This window comes from Periplaneta americana, chromosome 12 (assembly GCF_040183065.1).
Source record: "Periplaneta americana isolate PAMFEO1 chromosome 12, P.americana_PAMFEO1_priV1, whole genome shotgun sequence".
In the NCBI taxonomy this organism is placed as follows: Eukaryota; Metazoa; Arthropoda; class Insecta; order Blattodea; family Blattidae; genus Periplaneta; species Periplaneta americana.
Genome location: NC_091128.1, coordinates 157,267,145 through 157,292,915, shown reverse-complemented (window position 1 = coordinate 157,292,915; position 25,771 = coordinate 157,267,145). Strand labels below are relative to the sequence as shown.

At 35.4% G+C, this 25,771-nt stretch overlaps 1 protein-coding gene across 6 annotated transcripts in view; it reads left to right on the top strand.

The window, feature by feature from the left end:
* The window catches only part of Rok (Rho kinase), a 110,382-nt gene that overhangs the window by 17,050 nt on the left and 67,561 nt on the right, over positions 1-25,771 (top strand). For all 6 annotated transcript variants that reach the window (XM_069842347.1, XM_069842345.1, XM_069842346.1 and 3 more), the window contains 6 exons: positions 1,665-1,948; positions 3,321-3,412; positions 5,656-5,815; positions 11,775-11,820; positions 22,352-22,588; positions 24,375-24,533. In XM_069842347.1, coding sequence (XP_069698448.1) covers positions 1,665-1,948; positions 3,321-3,412; positions 5,656-5,815; positions 11,775-11,820; positions 22,352-22,588; positions 24,375-24,533 — 978 coding nt within the window. The remainder of the gene's footprint in view (positions 1-1,664; positions 1,949-3,320; positions 3,413-5,655; positions 5,816-11,774; positions 11,821-22,351; positions 22,589-24,374; positions 24,534-25,771) is intronic.

Below are 25,771 nucleotides of genomic sequence, written 5' to 3'. Positions count from 1 at the left end.
TTTCCTCAAAATGGCATAAAACACATTTTTTATTCAAATTAGACATAATAAGTAACAAACATGAAAGCATTCATAACACTTAAATCAACAATTATACTACGTAATTCTCTTTAGTGTATTGTTAAAGTGAAAGGGTGTGGTGTAATTGGACCCAGGTTCGAGCGTGAGGTTAATTAATTTTTTTATCATCATTTTGATAATTTATTTATATAACTTCAGATACGTTATTTTATTTTAACCCAAATAAAGGAGATTTTACTACATAAGTAATATATCCATAATTCGCACTAGTCCAGCTATTTAGTAGTATACGGTTTTATTATTATTATTATTATTATTATTATTATTATTATTATTATTATTATTGTTTTATCATCATCATTCTATATTATTCTGTCTTAACATATTTTTGTAATATTGGTATTTTATTTATGTTGTCTCAAACAAAGTTACCACAAGTTTATCATAAACAGCTGACTGACTGGCGTGTGTTTTTCAGTACTCCTTCTGGTCGAATAGTTGTCACAGACATCGGTCATAATACACAACTTCTGAACGTTCAGTAGAAGTTCAACATATGGACGAAAGCAATATAACGTAACACAAACGAATGTTGATCGTAATACCAGCCTTAAAGTGATCTGATCTTTAGGGACTGTAGTAAGTGGTGAATAAATTCACGGAAGATGTTGCTCATACTGGGTTGAAAACATATTTTTGCCATAGCAGTAAATAAAAAAAAAATCTTAAAGTTAAATAAATACAGCAAATTTACGCTATATCGGCACAACAGACAATATATCTATTTGCTTACAAAAATTACTGCTTATCTTAGTGTCATCACATTAGAAATTACGCATCTAACACAACCACCCAAGCCCTAACTTAATGATTTCAACCTAATCTTAAAATTAACAACTATTTTGGCCTATACAGATATATTGTAAACTTTAGTCCATTATGGCGACTGACTTCATAATGCTATTATATGAGTTATAATGAAATGTTAGAAAATTATATTTTGTGCGAAATATTGTACAACATTTCGCAGAAAGAAAATTTCGCGAATATAAAATATATTTACAGTACTTACTTACTATGAGACATCAAAAGAGCAATTCCCGATCGTCTGTAGCTGCATTTAGATTGGCAACAGGCCATGACTGTTTGGCTAAACACCTGCATAGAATTGGAATATATCAGTCCCCTAACTGCCCATTGTGCAACTCAAACCAAGAAATGGATTTGGAACACCTCAAAATCTGTGCTTCAGTGGCTGGTCATGATAATATTTTTGAAAAATATTGGAGTGCAAGAGGTCAAATGACTTTATTGTCAAACGCCTGGCATTAGAAAACAACAACAAAGAGCAACTTTTCTGCCTTAAGAAAAATTCGCGCTCAAATCTATTTACGAAATCCCTGGGTCCCTACTGATTAATCACAAATATTTTGGTTAGATGAGGAATGGTTGTGGGGCATATAGTGTCAAGAAGAAATATAAACCTAATATTACAAATTTCTTTCCATTTGAACTTTCGTAATGTCATTCAGTGCGTCATATTAGAGCAAACTGTCGACTTAAATGGTGAACCAGCTCAAAACAGCAGTACACTGATTGTGCTTGGGCTTGGTAGGATTTTAACCCTGGTCTGTGTTGCGCAGGATGGGCTGGTGCGGTCAGACACTGCCGTGGGCACTCCCGACTACATCTCACCAGAGGTGCTGCAGTCACAAGGTGGGGAGGGAGTGTACGGGCGTGAATGTGATTGGTGGAGTGTTGGGGTGTTCCTGTACGAGATGCTGGTGGGTGATACGCCGTTCTACGCAGACAGCTTGGTTGGCACTTACAGCAAGATCATGGACCATCGGAATTCCTTGCACTTCCCTACTGACATAGAGATCAGTCATAATGCCAAAAGTCTGATCTGCGGCTTCCTGACAGACAGGTGAGGCTCTGCTTAGTCCCAATTCCTTCCCCTTCTCTTTTTCTCATTCATTTTCGTATTTTTCTTTCTACTCAATTCATTCCCTTCCATTATGTCATTCTCTTCCTGATTCATCGTTATCTTTCCTGGGCACTCTGTCCTATTCCTCATTTTCTCTCTTCTTTTTTTCTTTGTATTCATATTTTTTACTTTCTCATTTTTCTTCTCCATTGTTTCCTTGATCTCTTTCTTTTCTCTTCCTAATCTTCATTATCATGATCACCATCTTTTTCAGCTCCTTTCCCTATTGTTCCTCTTAATTCTTCTCTTTCCTTTTTCTTCATACCTATTTTCTGTTTTTCTCTCTCATCACACTTTCTTTCATCTTCCACTGAACCTTCTTTTCGTCATTTCCATGGCCTTCTTCCTGATAAGGGCCCCAATACACGCACACAGTTGTCTGGAGGTAAGTCTGTACGAATCTAAATCCAAATCTCCTCGTGTATGGGCGAAAAGTATTAAAAATTTCGGCCCAGAAGTAAGTCGCCAGCATTCTGCATCTGTTTGAATTTTCCCAGCTGTAGCACTTTCCAAATTAAGCTATGACAATTAAGATTTGAGAAACTATTCTCATGCATGTCTATGAGAATTTAAAGCAATATATAAATAATTTCCATGCTTATGAAAAAATAAAAACAGTGAATATCGCAATAAAATGCTAAAACACGCCTATTTGCATGTCATTCATTATAAGTTATAACAGCAAAACTATAAAAATGCTATTTAGGACTGGAGAACAAATGAATGCAGAACCATGAAGCAATAATATTTCTAGAGTGGTCGCATTTTTCCACGGGAAATAATTGACTTCACATGACAATAATGTAGGAGGTAAGTCTGAGCGTGTATGGACAATCATCCAATTCAGACATACCTCCTGGAAGCAAGTGTGTACAGAGGAGTCTCTGATAAGCCTTTGCGTGTGTGAGGCTTATACATAGAGGATTGATACGATCCTGTTCCTGGTCTTATTCAAAGTATCTCGTGATTATTTTATGCAAGTTGTTGTCACATGATAGGTGTCTCGAATATACAGTGTGATTCTTTTCAGTTTTAAGCAACTCTTCTTTTCTCTCTCTCTCTCTCCCTCCCTCCTTCGAACTTGTTGCTGTTTTTAGAACAATTGAACGCAAAATTAGGTGTGAAACTTCGGAGTGACATAGCATGTGTCCAAATAAAATGTAATATAATTATTCCAACCCACCGTAGCTGAGTGGAAGTCCAAATCCAGCTGTTTGTGAACCTGAAATTCGTCTGATGTTTTCAAACTGAATGTGCGAGTTAAGTGAAAGTAATTTGTTGGTGAAACTAATTGTAGGCCTTTATTTTGCAGAACTAGAAGACTGGGTAGAAATGGTGTAGAAGAGATCAAGTCACATTCTTTCTTCCAAAATGATCAGTGGACGTTTGACAATCTCAGAGATTGTAAGTAGAATACATGTTAAAACCTAACCTGATCTAACCTAACTTGGTAGAAGGTGATCTTATTAGAACTTGAAACGAAAGCTTCTGCTAGCAGCCAAGCTACTCGATTGCTAAGGAGCAAAACATAATTAATACAATACAATACAATACAATACATAACAATTCTTTTACCTTCCCAACACTCCAATGAAATAATTATGTACTAATAATAACATTAATAATAATAATCATACCTAAATATAATTAAATCATTAAACTCGATTTTCATAATTTTCACGATTATTTGAAAAAAGATTTAGCAGAATATGATATGTCTGCCGCTTATTATTTTGCATGTGCATAAAAAAATATAAACAAAGTCGATTAGATAAAAGAAGATTAGTTGAGTATATATTATGAAAGGTTGTATAACCAACAATAACTTCCTACATATAAATAAATGGATCCAAGCTGTACCAGCTAGAAGTCGGAATGGTACCCGCTGTAGGCGCTGTCTCAGCGAGATTGAAACTCTTCCCCATGTCCTTGGCTTCTGCTCCTATAGTGAGGCGCTTCGCAACATCTGTCACCATGGTGGCCGAGGCACTGAAGGAAGTAGGGTTTACAGTCCATCAAGAGGTGCAGGGACTAGCCACACAAGGAAGTGTTCGGCGAATTGATATCATTGCCATTAAGAACAACTCGGCATACATTCTCGATCCCACGATCAGATTTGAGACACATGCAGATCAACTGCATGAGGTGGACAGTGAAAAGAAACACATCTATGAACCAACAATCCCGTTCTATAAAGATAAATATAGACTGTACCACATTGATGTAATAGGTCTGATGGTGGGAGCACGAGGTACCATACCCGCCTTCTTTGCCAACAAATGTAAAAACCTGGAGCTAACACACAGCATTGTGAAGGAAATAGCCATTAGTGCCCTCAAAGGATCGGGTCAGATATTGAGAAATCATTTGTATGCGAATGATAATGGAAATTTCAAGTTATCTTAACCGATGGCTATTGATTGGTTCAGATATCAATGCCAATAAATCCGTACTATTATTTTTCTCGCAGTGTATGGCATTCAAATTATTCTAACATCTGATGATACTACTATCCCTTTCTTAACTGTAAATGAGCACAAACGCTACTTAGGTGTAAATTTTTCTGACGTTTTGTATATTCGATTCCCCAACCGTTTCAATGTAAATCATTTTACCTTTTAGGTGTGTTTCCAAATTATATGTAATACGCTTTGTCAAATCTGGCAACTTTTTCATAAGGGAAGCTTAATTTATATATTATATTTATGTATCCAGTGCCTACCCACTTCACTGTGACCCATTTTTATAGTTGCACACCACTTCAGCAGACCATACTGTACATGATGTGTATCTGTTGAGAGTTATATCGTATACTGGGGTGAGTTTGTGTGTAAGTGTACATGTAAGTGTAGTGTATGGAATGAGTGATGTTGATAAAGATGTGGAAGGGAGAAGGGGAAACCCGATGCTGGCACTAGTTTACTCCTGTCGAATAGCACCAAGGGGGTGCTAGACTTAACGTCCCCGACCGACTGACAAATCACTATCAACAGTGACACATGCCTTCTCTTCATATGTACTGCAGAGAGATTTGGGATTTAACCCAGGCATATTGGTGCACAATCTAGTGATTAGAAGTTGTACACTGCCATCTCTCCTAATCCTGAGGTATAAATTTTACATGAAAATTTCTGACCCTGCTGGCAATCGAACCGAGACCATTTCTGACCCTGCTGGGAATCTAACCCAGACCGGCTAGTCTGGAGGCAGAGTTAACTCGGCGGACAGAATATCAAAGTGAAAGTTTGTGTATTGCATGTTTACATTGTAAGAAATATGTGGCAAAAGTTTCAGATTAATAGGTGCAAAAATATAAAAGTTAGAAATTTCACAGATCCATAGTCTTAAGTTTTTTCTCTTCATGTCCCCATAAAAACGTATAACTGAAGTTTTACTGTATCTTAATTTTGGGATTATAGAGGATGCTTTGTGTATAATCAGGAGAATGAAAATTCATCTGCTTATTAAATGATGTCTTTTGGATAATAGTGCAAGGAAATAAACTGCAGATGATAATAAAATTCTCAAAAGCGCACGTATGTATGTTACCTGCAGCAGCGTGGTGATAGTAGTATGCATTTACTTGTGTTGTTTGTTAAAATGCTTGTGCTTGTACAATTTGCTAACTTGTTTTGTTTGTTTGACAGGTGTTCCTCCCGTTGTGCCAGAACTCTCAGGGGACGATGATACAAGTAACTTCGACGATGTAGATAAAGACGAGAGTCCTGAAGAGAACTTCTCAACTCCTAAAGCCTTTGCAGGGAACCATTTGCCATTCGTTGGGTTCACTTACTCTAGAGATTACCAGTTAGTATCTTCCCTTATTCTTGCCTTTTGTTAGAGCTGTGAGGTTAGTAGAAAAGTTTTGAGACACACCAGTTTGGCAGTAAACCAATGTGCTACTGAATAGTATCATTCACGGGTTTCCTAATCATAAATACAGAGTGATTTATATAGAACTGACACATTTCTTTCATTAATTGTTTCAAAACGAATTGTGCTAGCAACAACTTATTATAACTAAAATGTAGAGGAATTTTGGGAGATTATTTACCTCTATAGCAAATGTTGAAAATGAACTCCATCCTGCATAAGGCACAACTCAACACGTCGTTCCATGTTACTGGCCACTCGTTGGAGGACTCTGTTGTCAATAGCTTGAATCTCCTGTGTGATGTCCTTCAGATCGTCCAATGTCTGGGGATGTGTGGCGTAAACCCTGTCTTTTAAGTAACCCCATACAAAGAAGTCCGGCGTTGTCAAATCCGGAGATCTCGGTGGCCACAGGTTCCTGGAAATTATTCGGTCGTCAAAGAAACTTGCAATTAGTTCCATGGATTCATTTGATGTATGGCATGTAGCACCATCTTGCTGAAAATATCCTTGACTCAGCTCTACATCGTCCAGTTGCTCAACAAACTCCATGAAAATCAGTCGGTACTCTGCAGTGTTCACAGTCTGGTTGAAAAAAAATTGGCCCCACTATTCTCTGTGCGGATATTGCGCACCAAACTCCGATTTTAACCGGGTGCATAGGTGCTTCATGGATGACATGTGGATTTTCGATGGCCCAATGGCGTGAGTTCTGTGAGTTCACATAACCAGATAAATGGAACCATGCTTCATCTCTGAACCATGGACAATATGGCAGGATTTTGCACAATGAACGTCTGAAACCAACGACAATAATTCAATCTTTTATCCTTCAATCTTTTATCCTTATCTGGTTCCTGTAGCTGATGAACAACCGTAACCCTATATGGCTTTAGGCTGCCAACAATAGGAATAAAACATAAACATCTGCGCATCTAGTGACAAGGAATCGAAACTCCAGAACATTCTGCTTAATTTGGTGCTAAAATTGGGTCATTGAATGAATTTCCAACGGAATAATTAAAGAAAGAAATGTGTCAGTTCTATATAAATCACTCTGTAGAAGATTGCTGAGTCATTCATCTCTGAAATGCAAACACAGAGTGATCAGTTTGTGTATGGTGTAGTGGATATTCATAGAAGAAATCTGTGCCATGATTTGGTATAATCTTAAAAATGGGTTAAAAAAATTAGTTGTAGTTGCATGAATGCCTCAGACTGGGGGGGGGGGGGGCTGGTGTACTTTTTTTTTCAGTATATATTTCAAAATTCTCCATTACATAGGTTGTAATATTACATGTTTTGATATTTCTAGATAATTACATTTTTAAAATGGCTGCAAAAGGGTATCTGTCGGATACAGGAAGGAGAGCCATTAATCCTTCCCATTGAAGGCTTTAAGGAACCAACCTGGACAAATACCCAATGTCCCATCCCTACCTTCCCGTGGTGCAGCTGTTAGTAAGCATAATTTTACGAGCTGAACTAAAGGGAGGGGCTACTCATCCATTAGCACTGGTCAGCTTGATGAGTTAATGACTGAATTTGGTATAATTTTCCTCTATCCAATACCTAATTCCCTCTTTGCCCTTTCCTCTCCAGTCCTCTGACTGAACTCTTACTTTCTTCGACCCCGACGGCATTAGAGCATTCGAGGCCTAGGGGTTCATTTCCCTTTCCTTCCTCTTCTTTCTACTTTTCTGTTCCTAGTGCTGACCTGCTATGGCACTAAAATCGTCCTCCAGTGGCTTAAGGAGGGAAAGCTGGTGATCAACAAGATCTCCCAGCTAGGTCCAGTGGACCCGTCGACCAACAGCAGGTGTGGTCCTCCAGACATTCTGGGGGTTGTGTGTGAATGAAGCAGCCACCAAAACGTTAAAATATGGTGTTCACTTAAATCGGCTACAACCTGCCATTTAACTGATAATATCTTTGAAAAATATTGGAGTGCAAGAGGTAAAATGACTTTATTGTCAAATGCCTGGCATTAGAAAACAACAACATTTTTAAAATTGCAAATTTACCGATTGCGTAATCAATAAATATCTGTGTGATAAGATATACGAAGAGAATAAAATCATAGTTAAATACCATCCAAATTGTGAATCCCTACACCTTCCTACTTACAAATTTATGAATTACATAAGCAATATTAATTCAAGATTATAAACCCCTATGTTTCCCCAGTTTCAATTACATTTGCAATAAAGACATATAAACAATAGTATATTGATAGATTAAAAAAAATTAATAAAAATAAAAAATGAAATTACAAATTTTAAAATTTTGTGTGTGCGTGTGCGTGCGTGCGTCCGCGCGCGTGTTTTTTTTTTTCGCGCTACATCTCTTCCTATATGCACAAGTATGTTTCAGCAGTTTGTGTAAATTTCCAATCCAATATTTTACTTAGGCCTAGTGACTGAGGGAAACTATGAAAAAAAAAAACTTAGATTAGTCGTCTACAGATTTCAAACCCAGGGCCTCTCGAATGTAAGTCCCAAACATTACCGTTTGAGCCATCTGGCTCTGTTATAGCAATTTTAATTATTGAAATTCATAAACTAGCTGTTCTCGAAGTGTTCAGTGCATGGACAGCAATTTGCACTCAGATATTAAATGTATTTTATTTTAACAAGTTTTCTCACTGGATATTTATAACTAGACATTGGATTTTTAGGCACTAAAAATTGCAGTTTTAGGCGCCTAAAATAAGCTCAAAATTTGTAAAATTAGGCTCTATTTTAATGAAAATAGGCATTTTAGGCACATCAAGGTATCATACTTATTTCTTTCACTGAAATATTTAGTTATACACTAAAATACGCACAAAAAAGTATGTTTAAACATTAAAAAAGAATACTATATTATATTTATAAACAGAGCTGCACAAATTTAATATATTGAAACTAATGAAATAATGATTATTGATATCGATTACTCATTTTAAGTTATTGAAATTCAGTTCCATGCTCAGACTTTATTATAATTATCTGCACAGTACACCACCAGAATTTTTTCTAAATTCTCCACAGTTAACCTTTGCCTTTTGTCATTGAGAATCATTTTGAAAGCAGAAAAACTTCTTTCAACCGAAACTGATGTGAGAGGCGCAAATTTTAAATTAGGTACAATAGAAACATCAATACTTACTGGAACATTTACACTTTCCCCCGATATCACTCTTGATACTTTTTCCAACAATGAAAATCCTACATTCTTATTTAATACGTTGTCCCACTTATTTTTAACTTTTTTCCCAGTTTCGCCCAAAGCAGAATGTATGTTCACTTGAGCTTCCTTTACTATTGCTATTTGGCTACAAAGAGATTGTTTTTCACGTTCTAATTGTTCAATGCTTGCAGGTATGAAAGAAAAGTTTGATGTTATGTAGGCAATATCGTTTTTCACTCGTGAGTCATTCAGACAATCTTTCACTGCTTTCACACACGCTGCACTATCAGTTTCAGGTAATTTATCAATAACTGTGACCACTTCTTTAAAATACTTAGAATAATACACCACTGACTGAATCCAGGTTCCCCATCGTGTAACAACCGGCTGAGGTGGGAGTGGGATATCTGGAAAGTTCTCTCTGAATGGGCTTTACAAAAACATTTTTTTGTGTTAGAAATAAACGAATTGACAAGAGGAAATTCATTCCGGATTGTTTCAGAAACCCTGTGAAGGCCATGTGCTAGACAGGTTACATGCGTGAGGTTAGGATAAAATGTTTTAAGAAGTGGAGCTGCAGCAACCATGTATGAGGCAGCATCAGTACAAAACAACAGAACTTTAGAATCGTCTATATTACCTGAGTATAAAGACTGTAGGCCTTTATTTACAAAATAAGCAATGGCTTGGCTATTCACTTTCGAAAGTTCCTTAACACATACGAGGTGTGGAATCGAAGGTCCATCAGGACTAAGTTTTCCTACTACCATATTTGCTATATACCTATTCATAGGATCTGAGGTTTCATCCACAGAGACCCATATGTAAGAATCACCTATATCCTCCCGAATGGAAGCTAAAGTTTCATTGTATATTTTGTCTAAGTAATTTTTTCTTAGGGTCGACTCAGATGGGATATTTTGTTTGCAGTATTTTTGTAAAAACTGTCTTAAAACAGGATTTTCAATTGCATTCCAGGGAATGTTAGCAGCAACAAACGCTCTGGTTAAATCAGCATAGAAATTGCTGCTGAGATTGGATGAAGTAGGCTGTGTTAGTAAAGTTTGTTGCAGTTGATTTTTCTGCTGAGCTTTAGCCTTATGAGCCGCTCCTTGCACATGCTGCTTTAGGTGGCACTTCTTTTCTTGCGAAATCTAAAAATGTAAAGTAAACTGAATTAAAATAAAATCCTAATTGTTGTATTGCCGTATTTCTATCACAAAGTTAGTGGGTTCGAACAATCAAAATTTTAATGACCTGCAAATACTTTAACTATCGGAATTTAAAAGGTTAAAGTGTAGTGGTCTTAAAAAGAATTATACCTCAGGATAGCTCAGTCAATGTATAAATATTATAGGCCTACTCATTAAAATTAATAGAATTTATATATTTCAACTATTGTTGCATACCTGTTTGCTACAAATCTTGCAGAATATTATTTTTCCATCATAAGTGAATTCTGAATATTCTGTTAGCCATTGCCGGATCAATGTAGATTTTGCACTTATATTTTTCGGCATTATCGCGTTAAACTTCACAGGAAAACGTCCTACCGCTCAAAACTTCTCAACACAAATAAGGTGAGGGAAAGAGCAACTGTTAACGAGCATTCAAATGAACCGTTGTTATTGAGATTCAATTGGACAAAAATACAAAGTTCCACTTATTGTTGCATTTCCTGGTAGTGTTAACACTAGGAGGGCCATTCTTTGAAATATTCTGTAACGGTTTACCCTACTAATTCGCAGTTTTACGACTTTTCATAAATATTTCAAAAACACTCTTTCTCCAAAAATTGTGATTTTATGACACTCTGAAGGACAGTACAGTTAATCGGTTTCAGACCGAAAACAGTCATTTTTATAGTATAGTATATCTCTGAATCGGTAGCAGCACATGTTGTGATTGTTGCCTGCTTCAAAACTAAGGTTGGTTCTTTGTCGGCATTTATGCCTCCAAACATGTTAAATTCGGTGAAATCTATTGCGAGTGTCGTGAGATTCAAAACATTTTGTTTCCTTTATCAATAGTTTCATGGCCGGTGTGAAGCAAACTTTCCACTTTTTAAATGCCTTAAATTTCGCAGTGAATGCATGTATAAATTATAAAAAGTAAGAGTAAAATGCTAAACTTTACAGTGAGTTAGGCATTTTTAGGCGAATATTAACAAATTAGGCTCTAATAACCGTTTTAGGGCACTATAAAACTCTTTGAATACCTTTCAATTTCCATGAAACACAAATATTAATAATTATTTTTACTTTTCTCCTAAAGAAACAAAATAGGCATTTGCCCTAGAATCCGATGTCTGTTTATAACCCATTCTTTACGTCTGAAATCATTACAGCAGAATTTAACTTAACAATGAAACTAAATAAAAAGATAAAAACCCGAAACTTAATCACGTTAAGAAGCCAGTAGGCTTACACTAAAATGTGTATGGATTTTTTTTTTATCTTTGAAGAAAGCGAAAAAATGCATTTCTGGGTTTCGTCCTGTGTTGCTGCAATTTAAAGCCTGAACAATATGGTCCCTTAGAAACCCCCATTCTTCTAATAACTCTTTCACTTCTGTATGATCACCATAACATATAAACAGCTGAGTTTCCTTACTGTATGAATATCTACACTGTGCTATTACTATTATTATTGTTTTTGTTATTGCTATTTAAAGTGATATATAAGTAACTTATGTTGTAACAAATGTTTCGTGTGGTTTCCAGGCTGCTGTCTGGGCGGAGTTCCAGTGATAAGCAGATTTCAGATGTGGTGAGTATTGCGGACTTTGCTTTTTTTGTACGTAAGATTTGATATGCAAAGTGAATTGTTATTTTGCTGTATATAGCTCCAGACCTGGCGAATATAGTTATTCTCTTTTTTGTCTCTCTTTCATATTCATGGAATATTAATTCATCATGCAAGGTGGATACGGTGAGTTGAAGATGACTAGTGCATGTTAAATAATATCACACTCCATAGTTTAGTGCATGCATGTGTGTTTTCCTATTCACAAGCTCAGTGTACACCATCTTTGCAGGAAATGCTTTTGGGTGAAAATATATATATTTTTTTTAATCCAATGCCACCAGGTTGTCTTTTCGACATTTCTGGTCTTCTCTCCTGGCCGTGGCTTAGTTGTAACCCACTTCTGAGGTTGGGGCGCCTGGAAGGCAGAGTTACATTACCCCGATGATGTGATAGGATGATTATGATAATGTAGTGCCAGGAGAGGTCTTAAATCTAAACTTAACCTAAATTCCAGACCATGGACGAACACAGGAATAATCCCCTTTAAGGAAAAATTCCTGTGCTCTAACCGGGAATCGAACCCGGGACCTCATGAACTATAGCCAGAAGCTCTGACCACTAGACCATGAGGCTGGTGAAAATATAAAAGTGAGGTTATGTGAAGCAGAAGAGTGAGACACTAGACTGACATTCAGTAGATAATATGTAGGAAGCACTCTTAGGCCCGTAACACACTTGCAGAGTTTTCGCCAGCGAGAAATGTGTTGCGAGAAAGGGGAAGAGCCTCCTCCACACACACTTGGCGAGTTCTCGCTATGATCATCTATGCACTGCCTTCATGCAGAAAGCATTTTTCTGATTATAGTAATCACTTGTTGGAGGAGATATTACAGGTTATGTAATTACGTATATTGTCATACTTAAATATATGACCTGTAAGCATATTGTCGTACTTTACAAATTACGTACAATCGCTATGTTGAATCTTAGTATTGAGATGATGAGGAAATGGAGTTACATGAACATATTTTGTTAATGAAAAGAAGAAGTAGGCCTAAAATTAAAGCCAGAATTATCTGAAAATCACATTGTGTCTTACGACAATAAGGGCGAGTTTTTTACACTGGTTTCGATTTGAATGATGATACGTTTAGGCGTTATTTCAGATTGAATGGACCACAGTTTTTTGCCATTCATGATATGATAGAGGGTTCTTTGCTATGTTCTGATTAAAATTATGTAAACTGTTAAGACATATAGATACATTATTTCAAATGTTTAATCAATACTATCAAATCTCATCAAAATAAAATATAGCCCTATTTATTTTCAGATAATCTGATATTTGTCTCCAGATTTCTTCTTTAATTTTCGTGTCTTTATAGTTTTCATCCCGTGTATCATATAAATAAGCCTACGGGTGACACCGTACAAGTTTGATAAGTTTCTGACTGCAATTATCAGCCATCTTTCCTCATTTTCAAATAAGAACAATACAATTCATCGCCACCTGTGATATATTTTTCTACATTCAATCGTCATAAAGAATATAAATGTCAAACATCTTTGATAAATGTGTCAAGAAAATTCGCTGAGCTACCGATTCCAGCGAGAAACTCGCGCGAGGTTTTTGCCTCGAACGAGGTTTTGCGTCCAGTGTGTGGACGTCCATTTGAATCCATGTTATCAATTTTTAATTTTCTCGCAACACATTTCTCGCTGGCGAAAACTCTGCAAGTGTGTTACGGGCCTTAACAGTCACACTTGAGGACTGAAGCTTTAGTGCTTTCTGCAGGAATTTGTGTGCCCTTTTATATGCCCTTTTACTGTTTGCCAGCTTCATAATGCACTGCAGTGATTCCTCTTATTGATCTATGTAGTCAGGCCACTATGGTAACACCATGTGCAGTGGGGGACACAATCTGTAGAACTGTTCATAAGAAACTATAGTTTTAATTTTTAATTCTTCCTCAGTGTAGATATGTAATATTTAAACAGAAAAATGAAGGAAATGTCTCGTCATTGTAAGAACCAAAACTTTTGGCTTGGAGCTTGTGCAGTGTGCTTTCTTTGAATAAGAAAATACCACAGTCTACTATATACAGTCGCGAAGCTCAATATGTAGTAAAAATGCAAACATGGGTAGTTGCCCACCACTAGGATTGCTACTATCGCCTCATCATCTCAGATCTCTCTCCTAGCAGCCGACAAAATATGTTAAACTTTCGTTGTCGTGTTCTTTTGGAAAAATTAACACCTTCCTTGCATTATTGAAATATTAAATGCATAAAGTTAATTTATTATTTTAATGAAGTATATTAAATTCCACCATAAACTCGAAGATACCTGCAAGAAATAAGTTAATATAATTTTTGTTTATTCAAAACGAACTGAAATTTACTATAATAGCTTCACTCATTCAAGATTATAGCGATAATTAACTATGAAACCAATAAATATTAATTTGCATTTCTCTTTACAACAATAATAATGGAAATATGAATTAATGGATTAACTTACGTGTACCGGTACTTGTAGTGTAGGCTTACATAGTTAACAAAGTGAGATGAGGTTAAGCAATAATAATCACACCAGAATTGGAAATAAAACGTGATCAGTAAATTTTATTGTAACAGACTTTTTCTACGTCTCTAGTAAAGCTGCAAATAAAAATAACAACAAAATTAACAGCTATAATTAAAAACATATCCTTTGAAAAAAAAGTAGGCCTAAGCAATAATATCCCACCAGAATTGAAAATAAAACGTGATCAATAAATTTCATTAAAACAAACTTAATTTTTCTACGTCTTTACTAAATAACACATAAAAATAATAACAAAATTAATAGCTACAATTAAAAATATATCCTCTGAAAAAAAAAAAAGTAGACCTAACCTTTATTTCTCTGGAAATTTAACAGCCAAAGTGACAGAACTTTAACCGGTATCTAATGTCCTTTCGGTTAGACTGAAACATTTCATTGTGAAATTTAAGGATATAATGTATTCTAACAGTCACAAAGAACTTCAAATTAACAGTTTTGTTTCTGCACAGCATTCTTGTGGAAACCCAGGAACCTTTCTGATTCTTTCGGAAATCGGAAAAAGGATAACTGGCCTCTTTCTCTTACTGTTGCTACAATTTATAGCACTACCAACGTCTCCTCCTTGTCCCATATTATTATTCAAATTATTATATTTTAGCCATTAACATTTTCATTGTAACCAATAACGAACATTTCACAAGCATCAATGTGAAGTACGCAACGAGGTAGCACTCGATAGAAATACGACACAGTCGAAAGTCGACCATGGACAGTCTATTATTTCTAGTTGCTAACCGCTTGGAGCGCTTTATCACGAGATTTGCAAAAAAACACCTCAAGCTTCGCGACTGTATATAGTAAACTGTGAAAATACTGAGTTGCTCAACTGTTACGCCCTCCATTTTACATAACAGGAAGACACAAGTATTTTTGAGATGATTTCTAAAAATGTTCCAGTTCCAATCCGTCTCTTGAGAAAGTAAAATAAAACTTCACTATTATGTTGAACTTATTCTTGTGCAATGCTTCTAGAGTGAAGACAGATGATAGGGCCCACACCTCAAACCATTTTGGATTAAATCTTTCCAGGATGCTGCTGAATTGTCTGTTTTATTCATAATGGTAGTTTTAAAACCAAATCATGTCTGGAGAGGCAAAACCATCATTTGAAGAAATAAATTTGTTAAAAAGAAAAAGAAATACAGGGTGTCTGGGACAAAATTTACCAATAAGAAAGTTTAATAACTCACCAAATAATTGATGGATGAAAATGCTGTTTGCGGCAATTAACAAAGGGACTTCCAAAGTTTCGAATGACCACTAATAAACTTCTATGTGTGCACCTCTTGTAGCACAACAGATGCCCAGACGATATTCAAGTTCTTGCCATGTGTTTCATAACATCTCTGGAGTGACAGTTGCACAAGCAGCGACAATTCTCCGACGCAGATCCTCCAAATCTGCCACTACAGTCTTGTACACAATGTCTTTTATGTATCTCCAAAAAAAAGAAGTCCAGTGGGATTAGGTCTGGGGATCTGGGAGGCCATGCTGTAGGTCCACCTCGACCAATCCATCACTGAGGAAAGCATTCATTCAAGTGATCTGTAACATGTAATGCATAATGAGGCGGAGCTCTGTCTTGTTGGAAAATATATCCCTGTGGAATTTGAGGAATGGCGTAATTTTGCAGCATATCAAGATACACATTTCCATTGATAGTGTTTTCCACAAAAAAGAACGGTCCAATCAAAGTTTCATGTGTAAGTCCGCACCAAACATTAATCTTAGGGCTGTCTCTTTCCAATTCCCTCACTACATGCGGATTTTCTGATCCCCAGATGCGACAATTATGCCTGTTGACGATCCCGGTCTCAAGAAGCTTTCTATGCCAAGTTGTTATTGTGTGCCTATCTGGTGGTTGCTTCTCAGGCCACTGTTGTCTAAATCTTCTCTCCACTATCTTCGGATACTTGAATTCGGCAAGCCAATAGCAGCATTGAACTTTTTGTTGCACTGTGAACGCCATTTTAATTACAGCTATGTCAACAACAATGACCAAATGTTGCCAACAGCACACATAAAACTTAAAATGTCCCTCTTTTATTTGCCGCAAATATCATTTTCCTATCTCCATTATTATGCGAGTTATTAAACTTTCTTATTGGTAAATTTTGTCCCGGACACAGTGTATAATAACCCATATTATAAGAACAGTTTGAGTAGTTTTCATTTGTTACATTTCTAAATAAACATTACCAAGGCAACTGAAAATTAAACAATTGAAAGTGAATACTGTGACATCATATTCTTTTTGTGAATGACTTTGTATACCTTATTTTAACAAACTTTTAACAACTTCTGGATAACCTGATATAAACAATATAGGTTAATTTTCATGAAATGAATATTGGTATTACATAACAATATTTTAAATGTATGGCACATAACTACACAAGTAGAGTTGCTGTAAAAATTAACACCAAAATTCTAAGTGGTTAGAATTACGTTTCTTACATGTTTTATGTAGTGCTTTTTAAATGTAACTTTTTCATTTGAATAAGTTTTGATGTAATTGGTAATAAATCTTCAGGTATTTTGCCAGAAGATTTAGTTTTAAATGATTCTGAAAGTGAACTATTCTGCTAATTCATTTCTTAAGTGAACGAATGTTAAATCTTTTTTTTTTTTTATCAATTTTTATTTTTCTCTCTTTCCACTATCACCATCTGTGTTCGCCTCCATTTTTAAATATCCGTCTGCCATAACATGATATAATAATTTGCTATGGCTACAAATCATTAACAGAAATGAATGAAAAATGTAAACTTGTTTCCTAACCACATGTTACGAATAATGATTATTTTAAACATAGTATTTAATTTTCCACTAATTAAAAAAATTAAGACGAAAATTTTCAGCACCATTTTAGAAATTGGCATTTCGTGTTATTGCAAAATATATCGGCATACGAGAAAAATTGTAAGCTGGACACAGTAAAAATTACAGACATTCTAATGCTGACTCCAGTATATTGACACAGCCAAATGTTTGATTATATAGGATTGTTGTGTGTTGTAAATAGATCTAATGCATGAGGTCATTGAAGACCTGAGAAGAGATGGTTGGAACTGGGACTTAGATTTTTATAGGATGATGATGATGATGATGATGATGATTGTCATAGTGATGGTGGTGGTGATCAAAAAAATATTATTGTCTAAAAGTTTGTATCATTTCGAGATGACTTGAGTGATATACTGATTATGATCGAATTCATCTCGTGGTTTAGGGAAAATCACTGCATGCAGACAGGCGAACGTCACATTTCAGTAAGAGTGTAAGAAACGTGCATTTCCATGAATATGGTGAAGTCATTTGACACAGCATCAGTATACTTCCCCATTGTACTGCATGTCATGAGAAAGTGTGATGTAACTAACAGTCTCACAATCGTTGAAGTTGTGTGTCCGCTGCGTTCACTGTCATTACTAACCACTTTTATGTGTAGCATACTTACTTACTTACTTACTGGCTTGTAAGGAACCCGAAGGTTCATTGCCGCCCTCACATAAGCCCGCCATTGGTCCCTATCCTGTGCAAGATTAATCCAGTCCCTATCATCATATCCCACCTCCCTCAAATCCATTTTAATATTATCCTCCCATCTACATCTCGGCCTCCACAAAGGTCTTTTTCCCTCCGGTCTCCCGACTAACACACTATATGCGTTCCTGGATTCGCCCATACGTGCTACATGCCCTGCCCATCGCAAACGTCTGTATTTAATGTCCCTAATTATTTCAGGTGAAGAATACAATGCTTGCAGTTCTGTGTTGTGTAACTTTCTCCATTCTCCTATAACTTCATCCCTCTTAGCCCCAAATATTTTCCTAAGCGCCTTATTCTCAAACACCCTTAACCTATGTTCCTCTCTCAGAGTGAGAGTCCAAGTTTCACAACCATACAGAACAACCGGTAGTATAACTGTTTTATAAATTCTAACTTTCAGATTTTTTGACAGCAGACTGGATGATAAAAGCTTCTCAACCGAATAATAACACGCATTTCCCATATTTATTCTGGGTTTAATATCCTACCAAGTGTCATTTATATTTGTTACTGTTGCTCCAAGATATTTGAATTTTTCCACCCCTTCGAAGGATAAATCTCCAATTTTTATATTTCCATTTCGTACAATATTCTGGTCACGAGACATAATCATATACTTCTTTTTTTTGGGATTTACTTCCAAACCGATCGCTTTACTTGCTTCAAGTAAAATTTCCGTGTTTTCCCTAATCGTTTGTGGATTTTCTCCTAACATATTCACGTCATCCGCATAGGCAAGCAGCTGATATAACCCGTTCAATTCCAAACCCTCTCTGTTATCCTGAACTTTCCTAATGGCATATTCTAAAGCGAAGTTAAAAAGTAAAGGTGATAGTGCATCTCCCTGCTTTAGCCCGCAGTGAATTGAATACTTTTATGTGTAGCAGCGTTGATTAAGTGCATCTGTAATATAAAAGGATGGCAGCCAAGATATCTTATCACTGTGGACGGAAGTATTTATACAACTTACATTCTGCACACTATGATACGAGGGCGTGGGTTGAAGTCTGACAGTGTTTTCCTGCATACTTAACTAGCGTTATAGTGGAATTAACATGGTAACAGTAAATGTGTGTTTAGTGGTAGTTCTCAGTATAATTAAACACCATTCTACAAAAAGGAATAAGTTATTAGAATGCTGGAACAGGCAGACGTGTTGTTGAATTGCAATCTTACTCGTGATAATGTTAAACTTGTTAAATTAGCAATTTCTGTAATTTCATTATGTTGAATAATGAAACTGTTATGGTACTTTACCTTAGTGACTAGTTTTGGCGGGAACTTTATGCCATTTTTAAACTTTCGAGTTTTGTTATTCAACACAGTGAAGTTACAAAAGTTGTTAATATAACAACTGAGAAAGTAAATTAGCAAGTTATCTTTCAGGGAGTTAGAAAGGTATATGTCGAACAAATTTCAGGCAAAAACTTTGAAAATTGTAGGAAGAGTAGTGATTTTTCAAAATACAGTTTGAATTCATAAAAATTTTAATAATTCATGTAATTTTGTACCAAATGAGATCAAAATTTTCACAATAGTAATATGCGTTACAAGAGCTGTATGTTGAAGTTTTCATGTTCGAGGAAAAGTTTGAAAAAGCGAAACGTAGTTGAGCTTTTTTAATTTCCGAGAATTGAAAGAAAACATACCGCTCATGTATCGTACATTATTTTGTGCGAAGATCGTTTATTACATACCTGAAAGAGGAATTTCTAATTAGTTGCAATGAAATCTCCATCTTGGTTTCTGTTCAATGACGGCAAATTTGCAAAACAAAAATATCTATCTTCAACATTGTTGCTTTAAAATGTTTTCTGTGTTTACTATACTCCAGCAGGCCGTGATATAAGTCTTTCTTTTTTTTCCCCCAGTCTATGATGAGTCTGAAATCTTGTTGATTTTTTCATGGCTTCCTTAATGTTACTTGCATCACGAATGCAGTAACTTTAGTGGAGTTGTAGACTTTACTTAATTTTTGCAAATATTTAAAAACAATAATTAACAGTGCAATTTAGGTGAAATTGCAGTGGTAAGTTTCCAATTTATAATTACTACTATATTGAACGTCTCTAAAAATAATATGTTAAAAGCCTAAAGCAGTAAAATGAATATGTCACTTAAGCGGTAAGAAGAGGGAAATTGTTATGTGTGTTAGGTTGGGAATACTGAATGTGGAATTTTAGACTTTCCGCAGATTGGTTTTGTGCAGAAACCAAGCAAATACGCACGATCTCACACAAAAGCTATTTATATGCAGCATGTTATGTGAACAAATTTTCAAAGATCTAGCTCAAACGGTTAAGAAAATTCAAATTTCACCTGAGTCTATCTTCAAGCCTGACACTGAAAGGAAGTGATAAGATCAACACCATGCTCTGGTCAGCTTTCAAGTCAGTACTAAATTTTGCTGTGGCATGCTGTCTTCTATGTGAAAGTAATTGGAAATGCTTGTCTTGCTTTCTTTTGCTTGTTTCTATCCAAATAATTAAAGAAAGTGCATGCTTTGACATTCTAAAATATAGATAGATATTTTTGATACTTTGATTCTTGATAACAAAATTCTCCATGACTAAAATTCATGAAGATCTGCAAAGATTATTCACAAAAAAAAAAAAAAAAAAAAAATTACTTTTAAACATTTAGTATTACAACACCGAGAGGAAAGATTAGCAGAAGTGCTTGTTGGCATCAGAATTAACTTCCATCACCATTATTCTTCTTGAAAGCCTTGAGTTATAAGTAGAAAGTAAAGTTTTATCTGGCCTGGAACTTCACATATTTACAGCAATCATTGATGGACTGTGAGGACAATGTGATCCACTGTCAGAGCTGTCCTCCATGAATCAGGAAAAGGTGGGAAAAAGCTCCAAGTCTATTAGCCACATGTCACACTCTGAGGTATACTGTTTCACTGAGCAAACACAGAATTTTGAAAGAGAAAAGCTGAAATAAGAGCACAAACCCCAGGGGCCAATTCCACAAAGGTATGGTGTTATAATAATAATAATAATAATAATGATTTATTTAACCTGGCAGAGTTAAGGCCATACGGCCTTCTCTAACACTCAACCAGGAGTAAAACTGCGCTACAAAAAACACTACAAATTTACAAAGTACACTACAGTTTTACACACAAAACTGAATAAGATAATAATAATAAAATGTAAACAACAAGTATGTATGTATGTATTTATTCACATTGCAATGGATATATACCCGGTGGCAGTGGTAACTAATTACACTCAATAATGACAATAATAAACTTATTAATTAAAAATACAATTAATAATAATACTAATAATTAATACTAACAATAATAATAATAATAATAATAATAATAATAATAATAATAATAATGATTTATTTAACCTGGCAGAGTTAAGGGCATACGGCCTTCTCTAACACTCAACCAGGAGTAAAACTGCGCTACAAGAAACACTACAAATTTACAAAGTACACTACAGTTTTACACACAAAACTGAATAAGATAATAATAATAAAAAAATGTAAACAACAAGTATGTATGTATGTATTCACATTGCAATGGGTATATACCCGGTGGCAGTGGTAACTAATTACACTCAATAATGACAATAATAAACTTATTAATTAAAAATACAATTAATAATAATACTAATAATTAATACTAACAATAATTTATAATAATAATAATAATAACAGGGAATATCCTAAATTAAATGAAGCATGATCACTTAAAATAACATAACATTTAAAAATAAAATAAAAAATAGCATTTAAAATAAATCTAATTTGTATCTTAAACCTAAGTTCGAACTAAAACCCACGAGTATGGTATGTTCATATCTGCACAGGTACCTTTCACCACTACACTCATTTCGCTGTCAACTCACTCACTGCACTGGAACTACGACACATTTCACTGATTCTACCCTGATTTCACTAACACTTCAAAAACATTTCACTGTTCAAATACTTTGCACTGCCACTATAAACTATAAAGCTTCACTGACAGGAACATGTTTCACTTACACAACACACTTCACTGACACAACATAATTCTTCACTGATACAGCACTTCAATAACAAAATATAATTTACACCCTTTAAATACTGTGTATAATTACCGTCTATTACTAAAGTCCTTAAGCCTATTTTTAAATACATTTTTGGTTGTAAGTAAGTAAGTAGAAATCAGACATAACATATAACATACAGAAAGAAAGAAAAAAGCATAATAAAATGTGAACAGCAGGTCAAAATAAATGAGACATACAAAGTATAAAGTATAAAAAAAAAATAAGACAATTATTGCATACTTTACAACCTCTTTGATTAGTAATTTGTAATGTACAACACCTTACCTTTGTGGAATAGGCTCCCACTGTAACATGTGAATGCTGTGTTTTTGCAGAGTGCTCCAAACCACATCCTGGCAATACCGGCGTCTAGCAAGGCTGCGTCAGCCCAGCAGGTGAACCAGCTCGAGACCCAGCTGGAACGCGAGCGCCACCTGGTGGAGACATTGGAAAGCAAGCAGAGGACGTTACTATCGCAGCTCGATGCAGTGACCCAGCGGGAAACAGAGCTGCGGGAAGAGGTGACGACGTTAGAGAAGAACCTCACCATCCTCAAACATGATCTCAAGGAGGTGAGTATCGCTAGTGACTGAGTTCTCAGCACACTTTGAGTAAACGATGTTTCCTTTGTCGCATAATAGGGACCTGAAAGGCATCGTGTAACTCAGTCAGCTAAGGCGCTTTCCTATCGATCCAGAGTTTTGCTCGGGTGTGGGTTCGATTCCCACTTGGGCTGATTACCTGGTTGAGTTTTTTCCCCGAGGTTTTTCCCAAAAGGCAAATGTCAGGTAATCTGTGGTGAATTCTCGGCCTCATCTCGCCAAATACCATTTCGCTATCACCAACTAGATAACCAAGCAGTTGACCTGAAAATTTCGCATTTGCAAAATCCGCGAATTTTTAAATTGTGGGGTAGAAAGTATTTTTCTTCATCTGTAAGGTGATTTAGCATGATTTTATAGCAGAATTGAAAGTGTGAAAAATGCGGATTTTCTATTAAATTTCGAAATCACGAGAAAAATGCTGTTTAATGGCGATTTATTAGTAAAATGCTATTTTTCAAGCGAAAAACGCATTATACAGTATATATATATATATATGAAAATTATTTTTTGGGTGACATCTGTTTCATAAAATGCGCACACTAATATTATAATTCATTAGTCACATGATTGTAAATGGAATTGTCATAGATGATCATGCATGGTTTAGTTTGTTTAAAATATGTTTGGAAGTATAACTTTGGTAGCCAGCATTAAGAAGCTATTTGAGGTTAAGTTTGACAAGCATACTGAAGTAGGTGATAATTGATTTTCTACATGTTTTTTGCGAAATTATCTCTGTTATTGAAGAACAAAGATGTTTCTTAATGAAAATTCTCCACGAGTATCGGCCATTTTAACAGCAATAATATAATAAAACAGCAGTGATTGTCTTATTTTCTTTCCTAGCAGTAATACCGATCGTATTCCACTATAGTTTAACTTAATCAAGACTCTGTAATGCGGTGCATGAAGTTAACCTCTCAGTTAGGTTTAACTTCGGTTTAACTTAATCTATGGATTAACCGTATTTATAATACCGGACCTTAGAATAACAAAAGACTTGGACTTGTAGGGGTAATGAACTGTAAAATGTTTCAAGTGAGTTTAATTATGCTTGAATACAATGCTTTGTTTGTGGTAACAAAGGCTGTCCAACATTGAGACATAAAATTTTGTAGAAAGTATAGGGTGCCTAAAATTTTTCTTATAGATACCTTCGTAACATTGGACATTTTCTGTATGAAGATTTAACTTGTTTTTCAACCCTAAAGTCACGGGAGCCGGAAAATATTTCCATTTGAGACAAATTTCTGTATAATCAAGGTCTGTTTAAGGCAGGTTTTACTGTATTAGCCAAGGAAAATAGATCACAGTACTGACACAGGAACAACGTGATAAAGTCCACACCTGTGGAGTAATGGTTAGAGCTTCTGGTCACGAAACCAGATGGCCTGGGTTCGGTTCCCGGTCGGGGCAAGTTACCTGGTTGAGATTTTTTCCGGGGTTTTCCCTCAACCTATTACGAGCAAATGCTGGGTAACTATCGGTGCTGAACCCCGGACTCATTTCACCGGCATTATCACCATCTTATTCAGATGCTAAATAATCTAAATGTTGATAAAGCGTCGTAAAATAACCTACTAAAATAAAAATAAAAACGTGATAAAGAGGTTTCATTATCAGGAATAGAGCAGTGCTGTTTTGTGAGGAGATCAATGTTTGTTTTACCTTAGCAGATGATATAGCAACTTTCTCCTTATTTTTCGCTCCTAGCTTAATGTGTATCAATTGAAAGTTTCCTATGTTTGTTTAGTCCCAGAGGAAAGCTGAAAATGAGTCGGAAGTGCGTCGGAAAGTAGAGTCCATGCTTCAAGACCTGAAGAGGAAACTAGAAGAAGAACAGAACAAGAGAACGAGGGAGATGAACAACAACCAGCAAGTGAACGACAAAATCAATGTCCTGGAGAAGCAGGTACGGTACTAGCTTTGGTGGAATGCATTTATTTGCAGTGCTTCACCTTAAGTTTGATTCCTGTTTTTAAAATGTATGAGAACATTTATTGGAGATATAAGACAGTCATAAGCAGGGCTTTTTTTTTTCCGGCACCTTTTTATTGTATTTGTCATTATAGAACCGAAAAATGTGTTAATAATAATTATGTTTTTCCTTAAACTCTGCTTAAATCTTGAAAGTCTTATAGTTGGACGAAAAGGAGGTTAAAAACGACAAAATTCTTCTATACCGGATAGTAGTGCACTATAATATATTCTGCACAGAGTTCCACTACCTCTTTATCCAGAAGAAAAGCACTAGTTATAAGTAAATAATAATTGAAAGAAACTTGAAATTTGACCGAGAGAATTTACTTCTTCTGTTGCTGCTATTGCTACTACTACTTCAGGTTCGTCTTAAGACCTGATTTTTTTTTCTTTTTGGTCCTCTCTGTTATCTGGAGATGATCAACTCCAGCTTTCCTTTCATCTTCTATGTGGTCAGCCTGGTGGTATACTGCCTCCAGGTTTTCCATTCCCAACTACTTTTACCAGTCTGTCGTTTTCCCTTTTACCAGTCTGTCATTTTCCAGTCTTGATATAAGGGCGTTCCATACCTTTCTCCTTGTTCCAGATTATTTTACTACATCATTTATTCCACAATTATTTTTATTCTACTTGTATAATTTTCTCATCTACTACTTCCTTGCAGTGTATTGGATCTTTTGCCATAACCAGGCTCCTTTTAGCCTATATTTCCATATTGTATTCTTTAGCTGTGGTTTGAAAGTATTCTTTGAAGATTGTCTTTACAATCTGGTTCTTTTTCTGAAAACAGTGGCCATCAAAGCCTAAATTTTTAAATAAATAACGATCTTTCTGAAATGTTTGTAAAATATTGTGCTAATTCACTAAACTTGTTAAAGGAACTCTCAAGTGAAATTTATAAATCATGCAATTTTCAAGCAAACTTATTCCAAGTTTTACCACATATTACTTTCCTATTGTGGCAAGCATATAATAGAATTTCATGTTTATACATAATAGTTTTTGAGAAAAAACTAATTTCATTACTATTATTATGCAAATGAGCTAAATGCTCGACACAATGAATTAATTGTTTTGTCAAAATAAAAATATCCTTACTCTAGATAAATAATAATAAAAGAATTACCATGATGGATTTTTGTACCATCTTTATTGTGTGAGAATTTCAAT